The following is a 19979-nucleotide window of genomic DNA, read 5'->3' as shown; positions in this document are numbered from 1 at the left end:
GAATAGTTCAGGCATCAAATGTTTTGTTTGTACATTCATTTCCACAGTTCAATATAGCCCGCTTTATTGTGTATAACATGAGAAACTTACCTTTCAACCACTTCAATTCGCTGACAAATATGTACTACAGACGCTGATGAGTTGAAAGTATCGAATCACAGCTGGGCTCGGGGTCTGTAAAGCTGTCAAGATAAATATTGATTTATTAACCATTTCACCTTGATATTACTACCATACAAATCCTTATACGACGCATCGTAAACTCTTTCCAATGACTGAGTTGTCTCCGCCCGTTCTAAAATGACGTCAGGGACTCAGCCCGCTAGTCGCAACTTTTTAAAACCGTCCCACACTGAGCAGGTCGAGATGGACTGTTGACGCTGGATAAACTGGTGGAATTAATGTGTCAGGTGTAAATTAACTAAACCTCTTTTGAAACCATACTTGGACATCTTATAAAAAATTATTTCGCTGATTTCCTTCATCAATTTGAGGCCGTGTTGGAAAGACCAGAGGCATCTGCAAAACGTGCCTTAAGACGTGCAACAGTGGCTTGGCTAACTATGCCGCTCTATCACGAGGAACAAGTTTTTAACAAAATGTAACAAAACTTTCGGTTCCTGGATAGCACTGCAATTTACTGTTTAAAACGGCCATGGATTATTTTCGTTCGGCAAGAAACGGACTTACTTTACGCTTTGCGATGCCTGGAAGTATCAGGGACTAAAACTCTGTTGGAGAATAAAGTTGGAAACCATAGCAATTGGCATTTACTATGGGAGAGTCAGCGTGCGAATGGGAATATAACGTTAGCTCTCTGAAAAGATATGGTTCTTCGGCAAGATTATTGTACGCTCTCAAGTAGGCGTTTTGTCAAAACTTTTCCTTTATCTTTACCAGAGACAGTATTTGCGTCCTAAAGCAATTCAAGCAAATAAGTGAACGCAGCTATAACCTCAACAAGTTATCAACATGATTTCAGAGGAACGGAGTAACCACATCGCCAAGCAAGCCCTCAGTTTTCCTGTGGGTTTGTTGATCCGCTCACCAAAAAGACGCCTGGCCAAGCTCGGAAGAAAGTCCAGCAATGGCTCAGTACAGTAAGTTATGACTAGTAAGACTGTATGTGGCCTTTTTTTGAGTCATTTTGCAGTGGGATATTGTTATCGAAATGCACGCCCAGTCGAGTGTGTTTCAGTTGAATTTCAGCCATGGCAGTTAACATTTGGCTAGATGTTCTGCCGAAGTCTGGGCAGTACAAATGGACAACTGCTACATCTTAAACTAAATCTAAATCTACTCACCTCTTAAAAGCTATTGAATGTCTCATCGAATGTTTATGGAGCACACAACATGGGAATGTAGCAGTTATTTGGCTTAACATTGAAAATATGTTGCCTAGTGGAGGATTTGTCATCTTACATTGGTCTCTTCTGTTGCGGTCATAAATGGTCATTTATGCATATGCGCGGTTGAGTTTGTGTGAAGTTCCATCTACTCTCCCATGATGGAATGCTTTTAAGAGGAGATGGACAGAGATGATGCAAAAAGTCAGACAGAACACTGTGCAGACACACCACCAAGCTTTTAGACCTTAATTGCTATCTCTTTCTCCCTCTCTCTATCCTTCTTCCTTTGTCTCTCTCAGATCGAACACCTCTGACAGCACCACGCGCTCACTGGAGAGCTCCACAGGCGTGCGGCAGCCGGCCAAGAACAAAATCCGTCGCCACAACAACCGGCTTTCCACCGTGTTCAACCGCAGCCCTCTCCTCCGGGACAGCGGGAGCAGGAGCCTGGGCGGGCCAGAGGACGGGAGCCACCCCAGCGTGGCCGACGACCCCGCCGAGCTGTCCAGCCAGACGTCTGCACCGGGGATCCTGAAAATCTTCGGCAGCGACATCTGCCAAGGCACCAACTACAAGAGCGTGCTGGCCACGACTCGCTCTAGCGCCAAGGAGCTCATCAAAGAGGCCCTGGAGAGGTGAGCAGCGTAGCCTACTTGGTTACACTCTAGAAATGTCATGGGCGTTACTGTGGCTTGGATGGTTGACCGGTCAACTGGCACTAGCAGTGTGATCTCTGGGTGTGATCTCTGCTTCCCAAGCGTTCATGTGGAAGTGGCCTTAAGCCAAATACTGAACACCTAATTGCTCCTGATTGTGTCCTTTGAATCCCTGACTCTGCTGTTGGTAAGGGTGAGTGAGGCTAAAGGAAAGGCTTGCAAACCACTTTTGATGCTTTGTTACGCTCTAGATAAATGTATGCCTGAATATTGTGCCCATTGCTTACATTGGTAAGTCTTGGGTATCCAAAAGACTGCATGTGTCTTTGTTATTGGTCTAAAACATTATTGAGCACACAAGATTAAAATGTGTTTGGTCAGTGCAATCAGGCTTATTCATCTTGGGAGAAACCTCAGCCCTCTATTGCCCAGCATGCCCTGGAGCTGGATTGAGAAACACCAAATCACCACACTGTGTTCAGAAAGAGCCTTGGCTGAGCAGTAAACAAGCTCCATCTCTGACTGGCCTGTTCTGGCTCTACAGGTACTGCCTGGAGAAAGAAGACGTGGCTGACTACGTGCTCTGCGACGTGATTGGCCAGACTGGTGCCGACCACCAGTGGAAGACTGAGTGCCTCCGGGTCGTGGGGGACCACGAGCGGCCACTCATGCTGCAGGCGCTGTGGAAACCAAAACAGGGCCTGTCCAGGCGCTTCGAGATCCAAAGGAGGGTCACTGTGGAGGAGCGCAGCGCCCGGGAAACTGACAACGTCACCGCAGGTAGGCCACCTGAACTGAACTGAGAAACGTCAAATCATACTGAGTTTGGAAAGACCATGGCCTCAGTAGAGAATTCCACTGGTTCGGGCTTAAGTTAGCTCCACCTTTGGCTGGTCTGATTTGTTGAATCACGTCAGCCTTTTTACGCACTCCCTCTAAACACTGATAATAGGACCTCTCTCAATAGATTGTGACACCTTCGCATCCTCTTGTGTCATTGTCCCCTACAATTGGGCTGTTCAGGAAGTGAGGGGCCCCCTCATAATTGCAGTTTATAGGTTGCTCCTGTCAGATATTTCCCAATGGACTGGACGGAGGGATGTGTGTGTGTGTGTGTGTGTGTGTGTGTGTGTGTGTGTGTGTGTGTGTGTGTGTGTGTGCTTGCGTGCTTTAATGTGTCCCACGACAGTTTGTTTATCTTTCCACTGGCGCTTTCTTCCTGCAGTCAAGGGAATGTGTGGTAGTCTTGTTGACTTTGGCTCGGGACATGTTGTGGTTCTCACCCCTCTTGATGTGTGTGAGTGTGTGTGTGTGTGTGTGTGTGTGTGAGTGTGTGAAATTCAACTTTTGAGGGGAAAGTGAGTGCCCTCATTGCAGTTTAAACCATGCCGAACGAGAGAAGCGCCCACTTCCATCGACGATAACGTGTCCCCCACACTCCCAGCCCAGTGAAAGACCCCCCGACCTCTGAGCAGTCCCCTCCATGTCATGGCCCTGGCTGAGGTGGACAGTGATTGTTGCGTCAGGCTAGTTCTAATCGCCTGCTCATGTGAGATAAAGAGAGAGAGAGGGGGAGAGAGAGAATACGTCTTGTTCTTTCACTCAGGATTTCCTCCTTTGTTTTTTTGTTTTTTTTTCAGCCCTCTTTTGCAGGCCTGGCACTGATGAAGTCCCTGTGCTGTTTGCTTAGAGGAGGTGTTATCAAGTCACCCTTGGCCCCTGCTTCTCTCTCTCTCTCTCTCTCTCTCTCTCTTTTTTTCTCTTTCTACTTTTTATCCTTAATGTTTTGTTTTGTACATAGCCTCTGAATGACATTTGTCTTTATCACTTGGCAATTAATGAGTATGGGAACTGTGCTTTAAACTGCTGAGATGTGTTTCTCTGTCCAGAACGGGAGGCTATCTGGTCAGATACACACCTGATAGCTGTGGCTTTAATCACCTATAGTTTATATGCAATCATCTGGCCATTGTTCTAAAGGCCATGGCTATGGTAACACGGGAGACTGTTCTCAGGTGTGCTGGTTGTCCCTGGTTGCAGGCATTGTGACCATAGTCTGAACATAAACATCTAATGAGGTAAAAGTTATGAAGGTAAAATGAGTAACTTTCTTTTGCAACATCCTTGTCATCAGTGCTTGATCTGGTCGTTGGAAACTCACATGTACAGTAGATAGGTATATAGATGGAGTACTTTCCTGATCTCCAAAGGGTAATTGTAGAACTGTATATTACAGGGACACTGAACAAGCGATGGAGGGATTTGGAGAAATGCTTTAATTTCGATCAGCTGAATAAAAGAATGTTGGAATGGAGTAATTTGGCGTCTCAGTGCACTGTCGGAGAGTCATGGTGCTTCTATGAAGTTTTCTGTCTCATCGCCTCCCTTCCTCCTGGTCCTCAACCCCTTGCTGTCTCTGGCCTCTCCTCAGGCCTCAATGCCCAGGCCCGGAAGCTGCAGCGCGGGCGCTCGCGCGTCACCTCCCTGTTCGTGGACGGCAGCGAGGGCGAGGTCGACGGGCCGCCCATCTGGAGAAGCCTGAGCGACATGGACGTGTCGGCCATGGGCCAGGAGGCGGGCCGTGTGCGACGGGCCCTCGGGGTCCCCCGGGGCCCCAGTGCAGCAGTGACCCCCCCGGAGAGCCCTGGGATGCTGGAGAGCCCCGAGGCCACGGAGGCGGAGGTGGACGCGGAGGCACGGAGCCTGCGCACGGAGAAGGAGGAGACGGAGAGCAGCGACGACAACAGCACGCAGTACTCCATCCATCCACCCTTCGACTTCCCCTACTTCCTGCTACTGCAGGGCTACAGTTACAGACAGGTGAGACCCCCCCCATCACCCTCATCCCCATCCCATCTGCACTTGTTTACTCTGTGGTGGCTATTTTCTCTCTTACTTGTGACAGACAAATTTCTGGATGGTGTTTGTTAGGTAACTTCTCTTTACTGGATGAGCTAATGCCCTCCGTAATCGGGGTATATCTCATTAATTCATTAAAGTTCCCTCAAGGTCATCTGGAGTCCCTCAGCCGGTTCAGAGAGTGACCTAAGGCATGCTGGGTGCTAGGTTGTGTTGGCACGTCATGTGCTTTGGGATTGGACATCTATGTTTAAACCCGTGAAGAACATCCCCTGGTGCTGTCAAACCTAGGCTGCTTTAGACCACGGCTGGAGGATGTGGGAAGTTTAGTGTGTAGTGTGAGGTCAGCGTGGGGTGTTGGAGGGTTAAGGTTAGAGCGTGGTACCTCCTGCAGAAATAGCCTGTGTGTGTGTGTGTGTGTATATGCGTGTATATGCGTGAGAGTTGTTTAAGCCAAAGCCAAGTGACCAGTATGTCCCCCAGACCCCCCCTGGGGACTCCCATGCCCGCTGGAGTGGAAGATGGAGGAGAAGCGTCCATTAGCAGAGCACACAAAGAAGAAGATGTCTGTCCCCCGTGTTCTAGCCAGAGCTGCCAGTCTCTAATGAACATGCAGAGATCCCAGATTACAGGCCAGCGGAAACACAATATCCCACACTGACACCCACAGAGCTCTCTCACACACACACACACACACACACACACACACACACACACACACACACACACACACACACACACAAACCTTCCCAAACATCAGTGCTTCCAAAATATTATTCTTTCTCTGGCTCTCTCTGGCTCCACCTCTGCTGAGAAAAACAGGGCCCTTGCTCACTGCCTGTTGATACTTCAGCCGCTCTCTGATAAAGTGGTTTGCTCAGCTCATTCCTGGCCGGTAATGCCCTACTGTTTCTGGCAGGGTAGCTGAGGTGAGCCCGTTGGCCCAGGCAGAGGATGGATTGGGACAGGACTGGGGGGGGTGTGTGGGGGGGACGTCCACTATGTTGTTTGTCAAGCAGTTGGGATAACAGAGACAAGTCCAGTCGGTGTGGACACAGTAGCTCATATTAATTGGACGTCAGTGTGCTGGACTCCGTTCAGCCAAAGTAACTAGTCCAGTCTCACAGGTCCTTCTCCGCGAGACCCATGTGAATGCCCTCCTGTTACTGGGTAACCTGTTGTTCCTCCTCCTAATTAGCCGATCGTGTTTGTTGTCCTTGGGAGCCATTGTCAGAGGCCACAGTGTACATACAGTGAACATTCCAGAAGAGTGAGGCAAGCTGAGAGCCTGTAATTTGGGCTGAGGTCATGGAGGTTTTGGAGTCAGTGATTGCTGAGTAATACTGCAATAATGACACTGCTTTATGATGGTCACCTGAGGGGTCACATGTTCGTGTGTTTGTGTGTGTGTGTATGTGTGTGTATGTGTGTGTGTGTGTGTGTCTGTGCTCTCGGTGCTACTGGGAAAAGGAAGTGAATGTTAAAACATTTTGTTCATGTCAAAACATCCTGTTTCTGTCCTACAGCCACCATAAAACGTCCATCCCCTATCAATTAAACAGATTAATAATTGATAATGAAGGCAATTGTTAGAGGTTTTTAGCATGTTATGAATATTTACAGTGCTAACCATAACAAGTGAAACCAAACGGAAAAGCAACCATAAACATGAACATAAAGAAAGGAAGCCCAACACTGAGGTCCTTAGTCTAACATCAGATTAGGGCTTGAGTAGTCCCTGTCTCTGTGCTGGTTAGAGTAAGATCAGTGCTGTCTCTGTACTGACTGCGCCCCCTCCACCCCAGGACTTTGTCATCTACCTAATGAGTGGGAGCAGCTGTGTGTTTGGCTGCTGCGCTGAGCACCGCCAGGGCGAGGATGAGGAGCGGCTGAAGGTGGATGTGCTGCTCTTCGCCCCGGACGTGCTGCCGCAGCACTGTCGCGTGCGTCGCCAAGATGACGTCCGCGACGACAACGGCAGCGAGGGCAACGGCGGCAGGCGCAGCCTCATCATGCTGGAGCCCATCCAGGGGGCGGCGGTGACCCACAACGGCGTGCCCCTGAAGCACGAGGCGCTCCTCAGCCCCGGAGACCTGGTGGGCCTGGGCCAGCATTACCTCTTCATGTTCAAGGACCCCACGGCCTCCGACGCCCCGCGCACCCCGGCCTGGATCACCTGGCTGTGCCCGGCCAGCGAGGCCTCTGAGGGGGGGCCCAGGAAGGCGGGCAGGGCCCTCAGCGTCAGGGGCAGGAGGAGGCTGGGGAGGCCGCTCCTGCACTGGAGGGACCTGGAGGGCCGCGAGCTCTGCCTGTTGTACGCTCTGCCTCAGGAGGACCGGCTCCTGGAGGAGATCCTGGTGGCGGTGGACCCGGCGGGCGAGGAGCCCAAGCTCACGCCGGCCTTCCTGCTGTGCCTGTGCATCCAGCACTCGGCTGCCCACTTTAAGATGGCCGACCTCCGCCGGCTGCTCCTGCACATTGCCAGCCAGATCCAGCTGGCTATGTGGGTGAGTTGCGTGCAGTTTTGTCATACTCTTTTTTCCCTGTAGTGTGTGTTAATAGTGTAAGTTTATCCAAGGCTTTTGCCTAAAGTCTTAATGAATTTATCCCTTAACAGGAGAGAACCAAAGAATTGGCCGTCATCCAGCCAGACAGGTATGCATGTTCTAATGTCTCACTTTGCATGTTCTCAGACATTTAAAACACTCCTCTTATTTGTTTTTTAAGTCAGTTTGTATTGCAAAAATACTTAATCTTAAAATGAAGAGTTTAGTCAAATGCGATGTTCCTTTGAAACAAGTGGTTGTTGAAGGGCCTTGGCAGTTGTTCATGGTTAATGTTCAACCTTATCTACTTAGCTTATCTTAACAGCTCTGACAGCAGATCATGATGTCATCTTCTCATTTCCTCTTCCTGAAGATGACAGAGGTTGTCAATATAGGAAACTCCTCTATCTATTTTTGTCCCTAATATGACTAACATGAAGACATGAACTGATTGTATGTCAAACCCCCTCAGCATTGCTGTGTGAGCGTGTGTATCTCCATCATTGGGACTGGTCTGGTTGCGTTGATTAAAACATGACCCCCCGAGGCAGTTCCTCTTCCTTCAGGGGACCTATGGCATTTCCACCGATGCGGCCGGGACGCAGCTGCTCTTCCTGTGTAGTCAAGTGACTGTGCAACCTCTGAACTGATTTCAAGGAAGAACCATGTGATTTCTAGGATTGCATTACCGGAAAATGAGCCATAAGGCACAAGTGGCTACAGTGTGAAGCAATGTAGGGCTAGTTTGCAGAGCAGCGTGAAGCTACACCACATGTTGCTTTTTTGGAATAAGTTGCTTGTTTTGCATCATCCCTCACGTTCACATGGTCTTGATGTTGAATGTGAGATGGGCTCTGAATAGAATTGTGTATGATGGGATTATACTATACCATATCATACTATACTAAACTATACTATACTATACTGTACTAAACTGTGGTCTAAATCTAGCGTGATTCACGTGTAGTAGAGAGCCTGATGGGATTATACTATACTGTACTTAAGTGCGATAGATCTACATCTAGCATGTTTTGCGCAGTCTGCTGGTCTGTGAGTAAATGTTCTGGGGACTGTCCTGCAGGGGCTCCAGTGTGGAGCCGGAGGAGCCGGACGAGGTGCGGCCACTCGGCATGGTCCAGCTGGTCCCAGGCCTGCAGCCGCTGGTGCTGTGGATGGCCAACTCCATCGAGCTGCTGCACTTCATCCAGCACGAGGTGCCCCTGCTGCTGCCCTGGGGTCAGAACAGCGCGCCGCAGGAGGGGGGGGAGCACACGGAGGACGAGCAGGAGGGCCAGCACGGCACAGGTACCGTCAGGGACCAGGCCCTTATGGGGCCCTTTTCTACCACAGGAACCTTTTTTAGTACTTAAGAACTTCTTTAAGGACCTCGGAGGCAGTACTTGCTTTTCCACCTAAGTAACAGGGACCTATATTGGGCTGGGTCAGAACCTTTCTGAATCCTAAATCCTTAATGGAACTTGATCCAGGGACTGGCTTGTTGTTTAGGCTTTTTTTCTGACAATGTTCATTGGACCAGTAGCCCTTTTGAACAGGGCGCATGTTCAGAATGCTTGGCCAAACTGGCCTACCAATGCTGTTCTGGGTTGCTTTGGGGAGTATGCTGCCAGCCAGGGTGCATTGTCATGGCTCATCTGTGTAATGGGTAATGGGGAGCGTGTAGATGGCTCACCAGCACCAGGTTGACCTATGACCTCTGACCCCTCCCGCTCTCCTCCACAGGCCTCTCCGACTCCCAGATCCTGTCCACTCGCACGGCCAGCGAGGAGGCCATGACCGTGCTGGAGGAGGTCATCATGTTCACCTTCCAACAGTGTGTCTATTACCTCACCAAAGTAAGCACCACTTCTTATTAATGATTCTCTCTCTCTCTCTCTCTCACACACACACACACACACACACACACACACACACACACACACACACACACACACACACACACACACACACACACCGGCACAGATGCTAGCAAATCAAATGGATCCTCCAGTTTCAATCGCTCATGCAGATGTAGCCATTTCTATACCCCTACAAGGACCGGGGGATCTTTCTGTAGATGGTGGAATATGTGCAACAGGACGTGAGACTTCTGTAAACACCATTCTTCCCTGCCTGTGCTGCCTGTGCCGGCTGCCAGGAGAAGAAAAGAGTCTCGAACAAGCCGCTGGAAACATACAGTTTTTCCATGCTGCTTTTAGCTAAAGACCAGTGTGTGTGTGTGTGTGTGTATGAGAGAGAGTGTGTGTGTGTGTGTGATAAAGAGAGTGTGTTTTTAAGTGTTTGTTTTTGATTCTTTCCAAATGATAGGACATGCTATCTCTCTCACCCAAAGACAATAACCGGCTATTTCCATTGGGTTTAGTCCATTTCATAATAGGGCTGAACGATTAATTGCATTTGCGATTTAATCGCGATATGATAGAACGCGATTTTCTAACCGCAACGTTCGCGATTAAAAAACGTGGTCTAAAAAAAAAATTAAAAAAAAAAAAATTTTTTTTTTAAGATGGTACATTTTGCACACAGTGTTTAAAAAGTGCATGCCTAGTGTTTATACTTAAAATGACTTTTTTTTAATTACTTAAATGCACAGTGGCAAAGCCACCGATTTGTTGTTCTTGTTTCTGTAATGAGCAGAAATGTAAAATGTGGGAAAGAATATTTTACACTAAATGTATCTAATATTGTGTTGGTCATATTTAAATCATTCATCACGTTTTGTTGGGAAAAAAAGAGGATAAAAAAAAATCGCATATTAAATCGCAATCGCAATATTTTGGTAAAAAATCGCAATTAGATTATTTTCCCAAATCGTTCAGCCCTATTTCATAACCAAAAGTTCCCTTCATTGCATGGTCTGAGAGGGGATAGTTTTCTTCTGGACACATACGTCCAGTATACGCTGTTTCTGTTTGTTTTTGTTCGAGACTCTACTTTGAAGCATTTCTTCTTGTGGATAATGCTTGGCTCCTTAAAATGGATTGTTTGTTGGTACTGTAAACAACAATACGAGGCATTCCGCTGCACAATGAGGCAGAGGGAAAAGAGGCGCCTAGTGCTGGCCAATCAGGGCCTCCCATGCACAACCTAGACCACAGGCCGCCCACTCCTCTTCTTTTCCTTCATTCCCTGTGTTCCACTCCATCCTTCTCTCTCCTCTACAGGAATGTATTCTCTTTAAATCCTCTCCAGCTCTCTTTTTCTCTGTCCCTCTCTGTCTCTATCTAACCGCGCTCCTCTTCTATTTTCTTTTTCTTTCCATCCCTCCATCCAAACACCAGCCCGCGACACTGGGCGGGGTGGAGCTGTGGTGGCCCGTCACCATGGCAACTGCAGCCCCGACGGCTACCTCTCCAGTGCAGAGCGTGGCGTGCCGAGATCTGTTTGTTTTGGTTCGCTCTGTGTCACTTTCCTGTCGCTTCAGTCAAGGCCAACCAGTCGCACCGCCTGTCACAATTGCTCATTGTGACTGACTTAGCAACCTCCCCTGCCCCCCCCCCCCCCCCCCACACAGAGTGTGTTGTGTGGTGATGGAGTTATGTATCGGTGCCACGCCTGACCTGAACAGATTAGACAGCTGTCACTTGATGTGTGTCATGCCGTAATACACAATACTTGGTCCTAGACAGTTTGGCTGTGGGCCTGTGCTGGGTCCAGAGCATTGGGGGAAACAGCTGCGGCCTGCACTGCGTCTGACCAGAACACTGCCCTCACCAGCCCTGTTTCCGGCCCAGGAAAAGCACCATCTACATGCATAGCAAAGGGGAGAGTGAGAGAGTGGGAGTGAGAGTGTGAGAGAGGGACATTTGCGATGGGAAATGTGAAAAGACACAGAAAAGGAAGAACAGAGTGTGACTGAAAAGGATGGAATTCACTACGCACAAATTCCTTAGCCCGTTTAGAGGAAACCGTTGCAACAGCCTTTGATCGATGAGGTCACGGGCGAAGTAACAATAAGAGCTGTGCGATGCGTCGGGCTTCGTGTTCGCCGGGGGTTGTGCCCCAGTGGATTGCCACCAGCCCCTGGGGGTGTGTGGGGGGGGGGGGGGTGTGTTTGTCTCTCTTCAGCAGCCCCTGCACTCTGCCAGCCAGACCACCTCAGAGTAACAGGCGAGTCAGTGACCGTGGTTACATGGATTCGAATAACTGCCTTAGTCGGACTGAAATCGCATTATCCGTTTCATGTAAGCACCTTAGTCGGATCGTAGTCGGACCGCACATAGTCGGACTACCACCCCTGGATAACTCGATCCGATCCAGTTGATAGTTCGACTATTGCGGCATGTAACGGTGAATTGGATAAGGAACTGGACTTTGCGTCTTTGCGCATGCTCCCTATTGCGACGACAACTGAATGTCGCCGAGAGGCTAAGTAAGGGAGATTCACTTGAGTGACGCGCTACCAACAATTTCAATGTCCGCTCTGGAGGTTACGATTTCTTTTGTTTATTTTTATGGGCAGATAAAACATCCTTCTTGAACAGGACAGCAGATAGAAAAGTGCAAGTGCTTCTGTGCAAGGTGGCGATAATAAATATACATGCAATTCATCCAATAAGCGTTTTAGTTAGTCCATAAAATCCAAAGTTCCAATAGTCCATAAAATCCAAAGTTCCAATACTCAGCATATTGAGCGGTCAACAAAAACTGTGCTCTCCCTACTCACCCCCTCGCCATACTACCACAGGTGCCCAGGTGCATATATTCATTCACCAATTCCTATGCCAATACCCACGTGACTTGCATACACACCCACCAGATACCAAAATAAAAGCACCAAAGCACAGACCAATTCAACCATGGCATATGGCCGCTATACTCCCTCTCTCCCTGCCAGGTCGTGACCCGGAAGACGAAAGAGGGATAAGTTGTCTCAACTGTTCATACTAATGACACGGTTTTTTATGAATATCCTGCAGACTGTCTCACAAGCTTATTCTTGTTGATTATGAACAAACATAACAGAAGAGGTCCGAAGATATGAGCACCTTTACAACCCCTCCTTAAACACGTATAAGGACGTTCCACATTTTATTTGCTTAAAACAACAGCAGTACTGTCAAATCAGCTGTCACTCGGCTATTACCTGACCAAGGTTCCATGGCAATGTTTCGAAAGCCCATTTTTCCGACAGCCCGCTGTTCCGAAATTGTGAGTACAGCAACGTGAACCACTATAGCCCACATGCACATCCCAATGAATCACACAATCATAAACATATAAATGCCTTTATTTCACAAGCATTAACTTGAATTCAGAATATTATTATACACACATGCATTTGCATCGCGATGATACAAAAATATTTTTATGATTGCCAACGCATGCATGCTTTGTCAGTGCTTGACAAGATCTTCGTAATGTCCTGCGACAATCTGCCGGTGATTTCCTTCGCATGAGTGGTAGCCTACCCCATATTCAAAACCAGAGTAGGCTAAGTTAACAAATATTGCCTAGGAAAAGTTATATGCGTGATAGCCCGGTGAGCGTCTCCGCTCTGCTGTGCAAACGAAATGCTGTGTGTGTTTTGTGCCACTTAAAATATTTTTTAATTTTCCCAGGGGGACTATTTTTCGGAATATTGAGATTTCGGAATATCGCGCTTTCGGAACACTGGGCCGTCTCCCCTGACCAATACCTGTCAAACTCGGTGATACTATTCACAACTAATTTGTCCTTCATTTTGTCAAATATGATGAAATTTGGTATTGTGCCCGCGAGGCACGCGTGAGTTTAGTTTTGTTCAGTTATCTGGCGCTGAAAAAAACCACGAATAAGTACTGTCAAATCAGAAAGCAAATCAGCTGTCACTCGGCTATTACCTGACCAATACCTATCAAACTCGGTGATACTATTCACAACTAATATGTCCTTCATTCTATCAAATATGATGAAATTTGGTATTGTGCCCGCGAGGCACGCGTGAGTTTAGTTTTGTTCAGTTATCTGGCGCTGAAAAAAACCACGAATAAGTACTGTCAAATCAGAAAGCAAATCAGCTGTCACTCGGCTATTACCTGACCAATACCTATCAAACTCGGTGATACTATTCACAACTAATATGTCCTTCATTCTATCAAATATGATGAAATTTGGTATTGTGCCCGCGAGGCACGCGTGAGTTTAGTTTTGTTCAGTTATCTGGCGCTGAAAAAAACCACGAATAAGTACTGTCAAATCAGAAAGCAAATCAGCTGTCACTCGGCTATTACCTGACCAATACCTGTCAAACTCTGTGATACTATTCACAACTAATTTGTCCTTCATTTTATCAAATATGATGAAATTTGGTATTGTTCCCGTGAGGCAAGCGTGAGTTGAGTTTTGTTCGGTTATTTGGCGCTGCCCTCTAAAGACAGAGACGTGACAGGTGGATCGAGATATTTTCCTGTAAATACCTTTACCTAAATACCTTTATAGACAACATCGATCATACACTCCCATTGCACTCAAACAACCACACTCAAACGAGGAGATATTTTATCAATTAGCCTATTATGTATTGTATTAATTGCACAGAGTTCCAGTGGCGCATGCAGCCGTACGCACTGTGCGTACCTTCTGCTACGCGAGAAGAAAAAAAAATATATATCATGAACGCATATTTATTACAATGGGGAAACTATAAAATCGGAGTACAGACAACTAATGCCCAGCGTTGACGATGCAGATACAGTGCTGGAAACAGCTAAATGAGTTACGCAGTGAACTTTATCAAGCCCTGGAAAGTTCGGCAAATTTCTACCCAAACATTCATTGCGTCCTGAAGGTCTTGTATCTATCTACGAAAAGACTGACTGGACTTGCTCTCATGAATATTCACACAGATTTGGAAATCGACAGCGAAGAAGTACTAAAACAATTTGATGCAACTGGCAGAAGGGCAATGCGTTTAGGCTGTAACCCATTATTTGCGCGCGTGTGTGAATGTGCGTGCGTTTCTCTCGCCTTTTATCTTTCACCTTTGAATAATGTAACTTATAAACACATCGGCCTGGCAGAAACAAACAAACAAACAACCCAAGAGGCAAAACGCATTTCTGGACCGATGAACAGACGCGATTCATGCTCAATCAACTGTTGTTGTTATTGGTAGTGGTGAAGAGGTCAAGCGGAAAGGGCTGTATCACCACTAGTTGTAATGAAAACAGCGCCACCTATCGTATCGGATATGACATGCTTTCGGCCAATGATTCGATTTATTCACTGCCATGTATATTGGGATAATAGCACTTGCCCCAAAAGATAGCATAGTCCGACTAAGCAAAGATTCGAATTATACCATCATGTAAACACACTGAGTGGGGTGAGCTGGCGTGACCGCTGGCTTTCTCGAAAGGCTCCAGTAAGCTCAAGACTTTCAGTCCCTTCTCTCTTCCTCCCAGTCACCAGCAGTGCTCTTGTGTGTGTGCGGCTGGCACACACACACAGACACACACACACACACTCACACACACACACACACACACACACACACACGGCCCACAGGAGAACTGATGACACAACCCTGGAAAACTGAAAGGGGAATGCCTCTGTGGTAGGGAGGGTAAAAACTGTGTGTGTGAGTTTGAGAGAGAAAGAGTGTGTTTTCATTGTGTGTGTGTTGGGGGGGGCACATCGAGACAAAAGAGCTGTAGTGTCTGAGTGATGAGCCTGTCCCCCCCCCTGTCGGCCCTCCCCAGGCCAGCGGTGCAGGGTATTTAAGAGGCCATGGTTTTAATCAGCCACGTCTCCACACTGCCTTTAATAAAGACTTAAGGGCAGGGCCAGGGAGACGCTCTGTTTTGGAAATGTAATCACTTTATGGTTTTGGGTGTTGTTGGTGTGTGTGTGTGTGTGTGTGTGTGTTGTTATTTTGGGTTTATTTAGGTCATGTTTTTAAAGTCCCCGTTGTTGTTGGCCAGAGAAGACTTGGCTTTTGTCCTGTTAAATGTCCCCATTTGTCTTTGTCGCAATGCTCACGTTGTCAGGTTGGGGGGGGAAACGGAATATCCTGCTATGTTTCCGGTACAGTCTGTGAACCCCACCCCCCCCCCAAACACACACACACACACACGCACACCAGGATCAGATCTCATTGAAATTATCCCTGAGGCAGTCTTGCTTTCAACTAAGTCAAGGCTTACGATTCATTGCTTCTCACAGAATGACACAAACAGAGGGATTACATTTGCGCTAGTCAGCTTAGCCTATCAGGCCTTTAATCTTCATTGTTGCGAGAATTACCTGAAGTGCATTCAAGAGCGCAGTCTGGAATCACGGGGTAGTAGGGCATATGTCCTGTCCTGTGTATGTGCTGTGCGTGAGTTGGGAGTGCTTTTTAGGAAGAGCCTTATCTCCCTCAAGTCCCTTAAAGTCTCAGTTTCCCAGTGTGGGGTTCAACCGTCACGGGTGTACCTCAGGGCTCCAGTCATAGGCATGGAATCGGCCTCTGCAGGGCGGGGGGGGGGGGGGGGGGGGGGCTGTTTCCCTGCCTCCTCCTGTTCTTCCCTGGCATCAGGCTTTAGAGTGAGGACCACGTGGGCATAAGAGAGAGCGCTGCCGGCCAGTCCAGGAGTCCAGTAGGGAGAACGGAGAAGGTTCCGGCATTCCTGAGCCGTGAGAGCAGCGAGTTCCTGCTCCGCCTCTGTTCTCCTGGTGATGTGTGAGGAAAGGAGTCGCCCCGTCCGGTGAAACACAGGGGGTGTGGTGCCTCTGGAAGTGTGTGACGCTGAAAAGGTGTGAAGGAGGAGTCCTCTTCCAGTCTTTTGGTATTTTCCAAAGGATACCAAAATCATGTTCACCATCCTTCTATGAAACAGTCGAGAGCTTATGTGCTTATGTAGCTGCACATAACCAATTTGAATTTGTTTTTATGTCATAATGTTAACTCTTATTTCTCTCCCTTCCCACTCTTTTTGTTTCTTTCGCTCTCTTTTCTTTCTTTCTTTCTTTCTTTCTGTCTTTCTGTCATCCACGTCTTTCTCCCTCTCTCATTCTGTAGAGCATGTATGCAGCGCTGCCCGGGCTGCTGGACAGTAACCCGTTCTCGGAGAGCGGTCAGCTGCGCGTGCCGGCAGGCGTGAGCGCCGTGCTGGAGGTCCTGCAGGGGGCGCTGCAGCTGCTGCAGGCCTTCCAGGTGCACGGCCAGATCTCCTCACAGCTGCTGGCCTACCTGTTCTTCTTCACCAACGCCTCGCTTTTCAACACGCTCATGGAGAGAGGTGAGTACTCAGTGATTCAGAGGGAAGAGAGAGAGAAACGCGTTCAAAAATAGCTTTCTTTTCTTTCTGGTGGAGAGAGGCCAACCAGTGTAATCTAAACATGACATGGGTTGCCTTTTGAAGACATCTCACTCATTCCTCTTGGCTACGTCAGGGGAAATGCTTGGCTGTGTGTTTTCCCTCTCTTTCTCTTAAGGAAGCTTACAGATTGTTATATATGATCATGTAGTAGTTGAGTGCAGTAAAAAAAAAAAAAAATTGGGGGGGGCGGGGGGTTTCTATTCTTTTCAGAGGAGAGGTTTGGTGAATGCCTCATTGTTTGTCTTGTTCCCACCCACCCCCGGTTCTCCAGGTTCTGGGGGCGGGTTCTACCAGTGGTCCCGCGGGGTTCAGATCCGTGCCAACCTGGACCTGCTCATGGACTGGATCCAGGGGACTGGGCTGGGGGATCTTGCCACAGAATATTTCCAGAAGCTCTCCTCCGCCGTCAACCTGCTGGCCACCCCCAAGGAGAACCTGCTTCAGGTCCGCTATTCCTCACACACACACACACACACACACACACACACACACACACACACACACACACACACACACTTCAAAGTCCCAAAGCTCCGGCCTGGCACCCCCACTGCCCCTGCTTAGACCGGCCAGCCGTGAAGCATTAGTCAAATCCCAGATCCCGACAGGACTCCTAGCAGAGAACAATCAGCAGAACCCATAGAACTAAATCCACCTTAATGACCCGTTACATCATCGACCAAACCCCCCCAGCTTCTGCCTCCCCTCTGAGACACAGCAGCGCTGGCGGCATCTTCTGTCTGGATAGGAATGCGGCAGCACGGGCACCACCAGGCTGGTATCGATGAGAAGCAAAGTGCTGAAGCCAGGAGTGTATGACTCACTGATTATGTCAGCTGGGGGAGTGATAAGGAGGGAGGAAGAGTGTGTGTGTGTGTGTGTGTGTGTGTGTGTGTGTGCGCGGGACTGCGTGTGTGTGTGTGTGCCTCGTCCCGCCTCCTGTCTGTCAGACATGGAAATCACCTCAGCCTCAGGACACCTCATCCCATCCCATCCCTACATGCTCTGGTCTTATGCAAACACTCCGGCCGTTAGGCGTCTGTTTCACGTTAAATCTGTCTTCACGGCCGCTGGTGATCTAATGGAAGCCTGCTCACAGATCCCGCAGTCTTACTGTTTTTACACCTACGCGTCTCACACAAGGTCTAACTAGGGCACACCTTCAAAAAAAAAAAAACCTGGCGATTGCTGTGAGGCAAGAAGCCTGACTGGGAAAATTCCGCCAGGCTGACATCTGGTTTATGACCGGCAGCCACTTCAGAGGGTCCCATAAAACAGCAGTGAGAGTCAGAAGGCGGCGGATGACCACACCAGTCTCCTCGTTGGTTATTAAACACCTTCACACTTTACTGAATACCATGCGCTCTGTTTCAGCAGCAGCCAGGAGACAGAGAGCTGCAGTAACGTGGTTTGGGGTGGTTTGGTTTGGATTGGATTGGATTGGTGTCCATGAAAGCTCCTTGGAAAGACCTGTGGCCGTCAGAAGTTAATCCCTCCTTAGGAGCAGTAGTTGTGCTTGTAATCCAGACAGAGTAGGGAATCTTATTTACTCTCTCTTTCTTTCTCTCGCTCACTCACTCATTCACTTACTAACTCCCTCCCTCCCTCCCTCTCTCGCTTTCATCCTCTCTCTTTCTCTGTTTGACTTGTGTGAAGTGGAGCCCTGGGTGACTTCACTGAGGCACTTAAGGCCATAAAGGCCCTGACACTTGGCGAGAGAGCTCCCGTCCCACAGCGCCAAGCAGGAACAAAGGAGCCAGCCTCCAGACCAAAACGCAAGACTCGTTCCCATGAGCTACGTATAAGGGAAAAGAGATGGCAGCTGTTTCCCCCCCCCCCCAGAGAGGGAAGCTAGTGATAAGGAGAGCTGAGCAGGTGTGGGGGGAGTCTCATAGATAAGGTCTGTCTGGTTACTGAGATGTCTGGGCAGAGATGAGGATGGAGGATATAGTAGGCTACACTGTTTTCCAACAAAGCAGGGGTCCACTTGAATTTAGTTTGAGCCAGTCTTCTGTCGTTACAGGTCAGGGACTCTTTTTTTTTTTTTATGGATAACAAGCAGCACTTGGATGTAGGAATGTATTATTGTTAAGTGTTTGTTTTGTGTGCTGGTGGATTCCTCACTACTTCTACTCTGGGAAGCGGTACATTTACGTGTGCCAGCGCTGTTCTCAGTTGAGATGCGCTGCACGTTTTGTGTCATTGAGAAGATCAAGGGGTTGGTTTCACTACGTTACGTTACACTCTGGTGTTGTCCTCCTGCAAATGAGCTTTGACTTTAACGCTCTGTAAACTCATTACAGAGTCACACCAAAGACAGAGGGCAAGCCAGTGGGGATTTGGCTGCACGCTGTCCTTTTTAAAAGTAATCAGGATCACAAGGAGTCGAGAGTGCGGAGAGTCTAGACGAGAGAGAGAGAGAGGAAAGACATGGTGAACAGAAGATAAGTAGTTCCCAGAAGGCGCAGAGACTCCTTGTTCTCATCAGTGCCTGAGCACCAAGCTCCCTGACTCATCTGATGAACATCCCATCCCTTTCTCTTTCTTTCTCTCTCTCTCTCTCTCTCTCTCTGTTCTTTCTGTTCTCTGTGGTGCTTAATTCAGAAAGAAAAAAAGGAAAAAAAAACACACACACGACGAACAAAGACGACATGAACAAAAAGTATTTCTTCTGTCAGCATCTTCCTCTTTTAAAAGGCTCCTCTGATGCAGACTGAGTTGGACCAGCACCATAGGGGAAAAGCTCTTGAAGGGTGGTGATTTTTAAAGAGCAGGGAGGGCTGCAGTTGTAGAGTCTCCGAGGCTGGCTCCACTTGGCTACGCCTACAGCGTTAGCTCATACTTAGTGGCTTTCTGTTCCCTTCCCCACTCTTCTGTCTCTTTCTGTTAACTCCCAGAGCACTGCTGCTCTTGTCTGGTTATTTATTTATTCACCATTTCTCTCCCCATCTGTCGCTCACAAGGGGGCCACGCCCTGACGCTGGTGTGATTCTGGTGTGTGAGCGCTGTGGTGGGACCACTGCCCTGTAAACTGACCGAGGAGAAGCCAGTCAAGACGCTAGTCCGGACTGCTGTCACTTGCTAAGGCCAGCTAACAGATTCCCTTTACATGTCTGACATCATCATAATATTCGCTTTTTGCATCATGCAATTACTAGACGCTTGTACCCACAGCTATTCAGAATAAAGTGAATAATCCACTTTGAAACAATCCAAGTTTTTTAATGGAGCTTTTGAGCTTTTGAGTCTGGTCACCATTCAGTATTC

The 19979-nt window shown here is 48.3% G+C and overlaps 1 protein-coding gene across 1 annotated transcript in view; it reads left to right on the top strand.

Moving 5' to 3' along the window:
• Positions 1-314: 314 nt before the first annotated feature.
• si:ch73-281f12.4 (Ras-associating and dilute domain-containing protein-like) overlaps positions 315-19979 on the top strand; it is a 33181-nt gene continuing 13516 nt past the window's right edge. Inside the window, exons 1-10 of the mRNA XM_031576494.2 lie at positions 315-1100; positions 1649-1984; positions 2550-2785; positions 4437-4825; positions 6670-7371; positions 7482-7519; positions 8492-8715; positions 9151-9263; positions 16412-16631; positions 16984-17156. Of these exons, the coding sequence (XP_031432354.1) occupies positions 973-1100; positions 1649-1984; positions 2550-2785; positions 4437-4825; positions 6670-7371; positions 7482-7519; positions 8492-8715; positions 9151-9263; positions 16412-16631; positions 16984-17156 (2559 nt within the window). The 5' untranslated portion in view covers positions 315-972. The remainder of the gene's footprint in view (positions 1101-1648; positions 1985-2549; positions 2786-4436; positions 4826-6669; positions 7372-7481; positions 7520-8491; positions 8716-9150; positions 9264-16411; positions 16632-16983; positions 17157-19979) is intronic.

This window comes from Clupea harengus, chromosome 1 (assembly GCF_900700415.2).
Source record: "Clupea harengus chromosome 1, Ch_v2.0.2, whole genome shotgun sequence".
Lineage (NCBI taxonomy): Eukaryota > Metazoa > Chordata > Actinopteri > Clupeiformes > Clupeidae > Clupea > Clupea harengus.
This window is presented reverse-complemented; position numbering and strand designations above follow the sequence as displayed.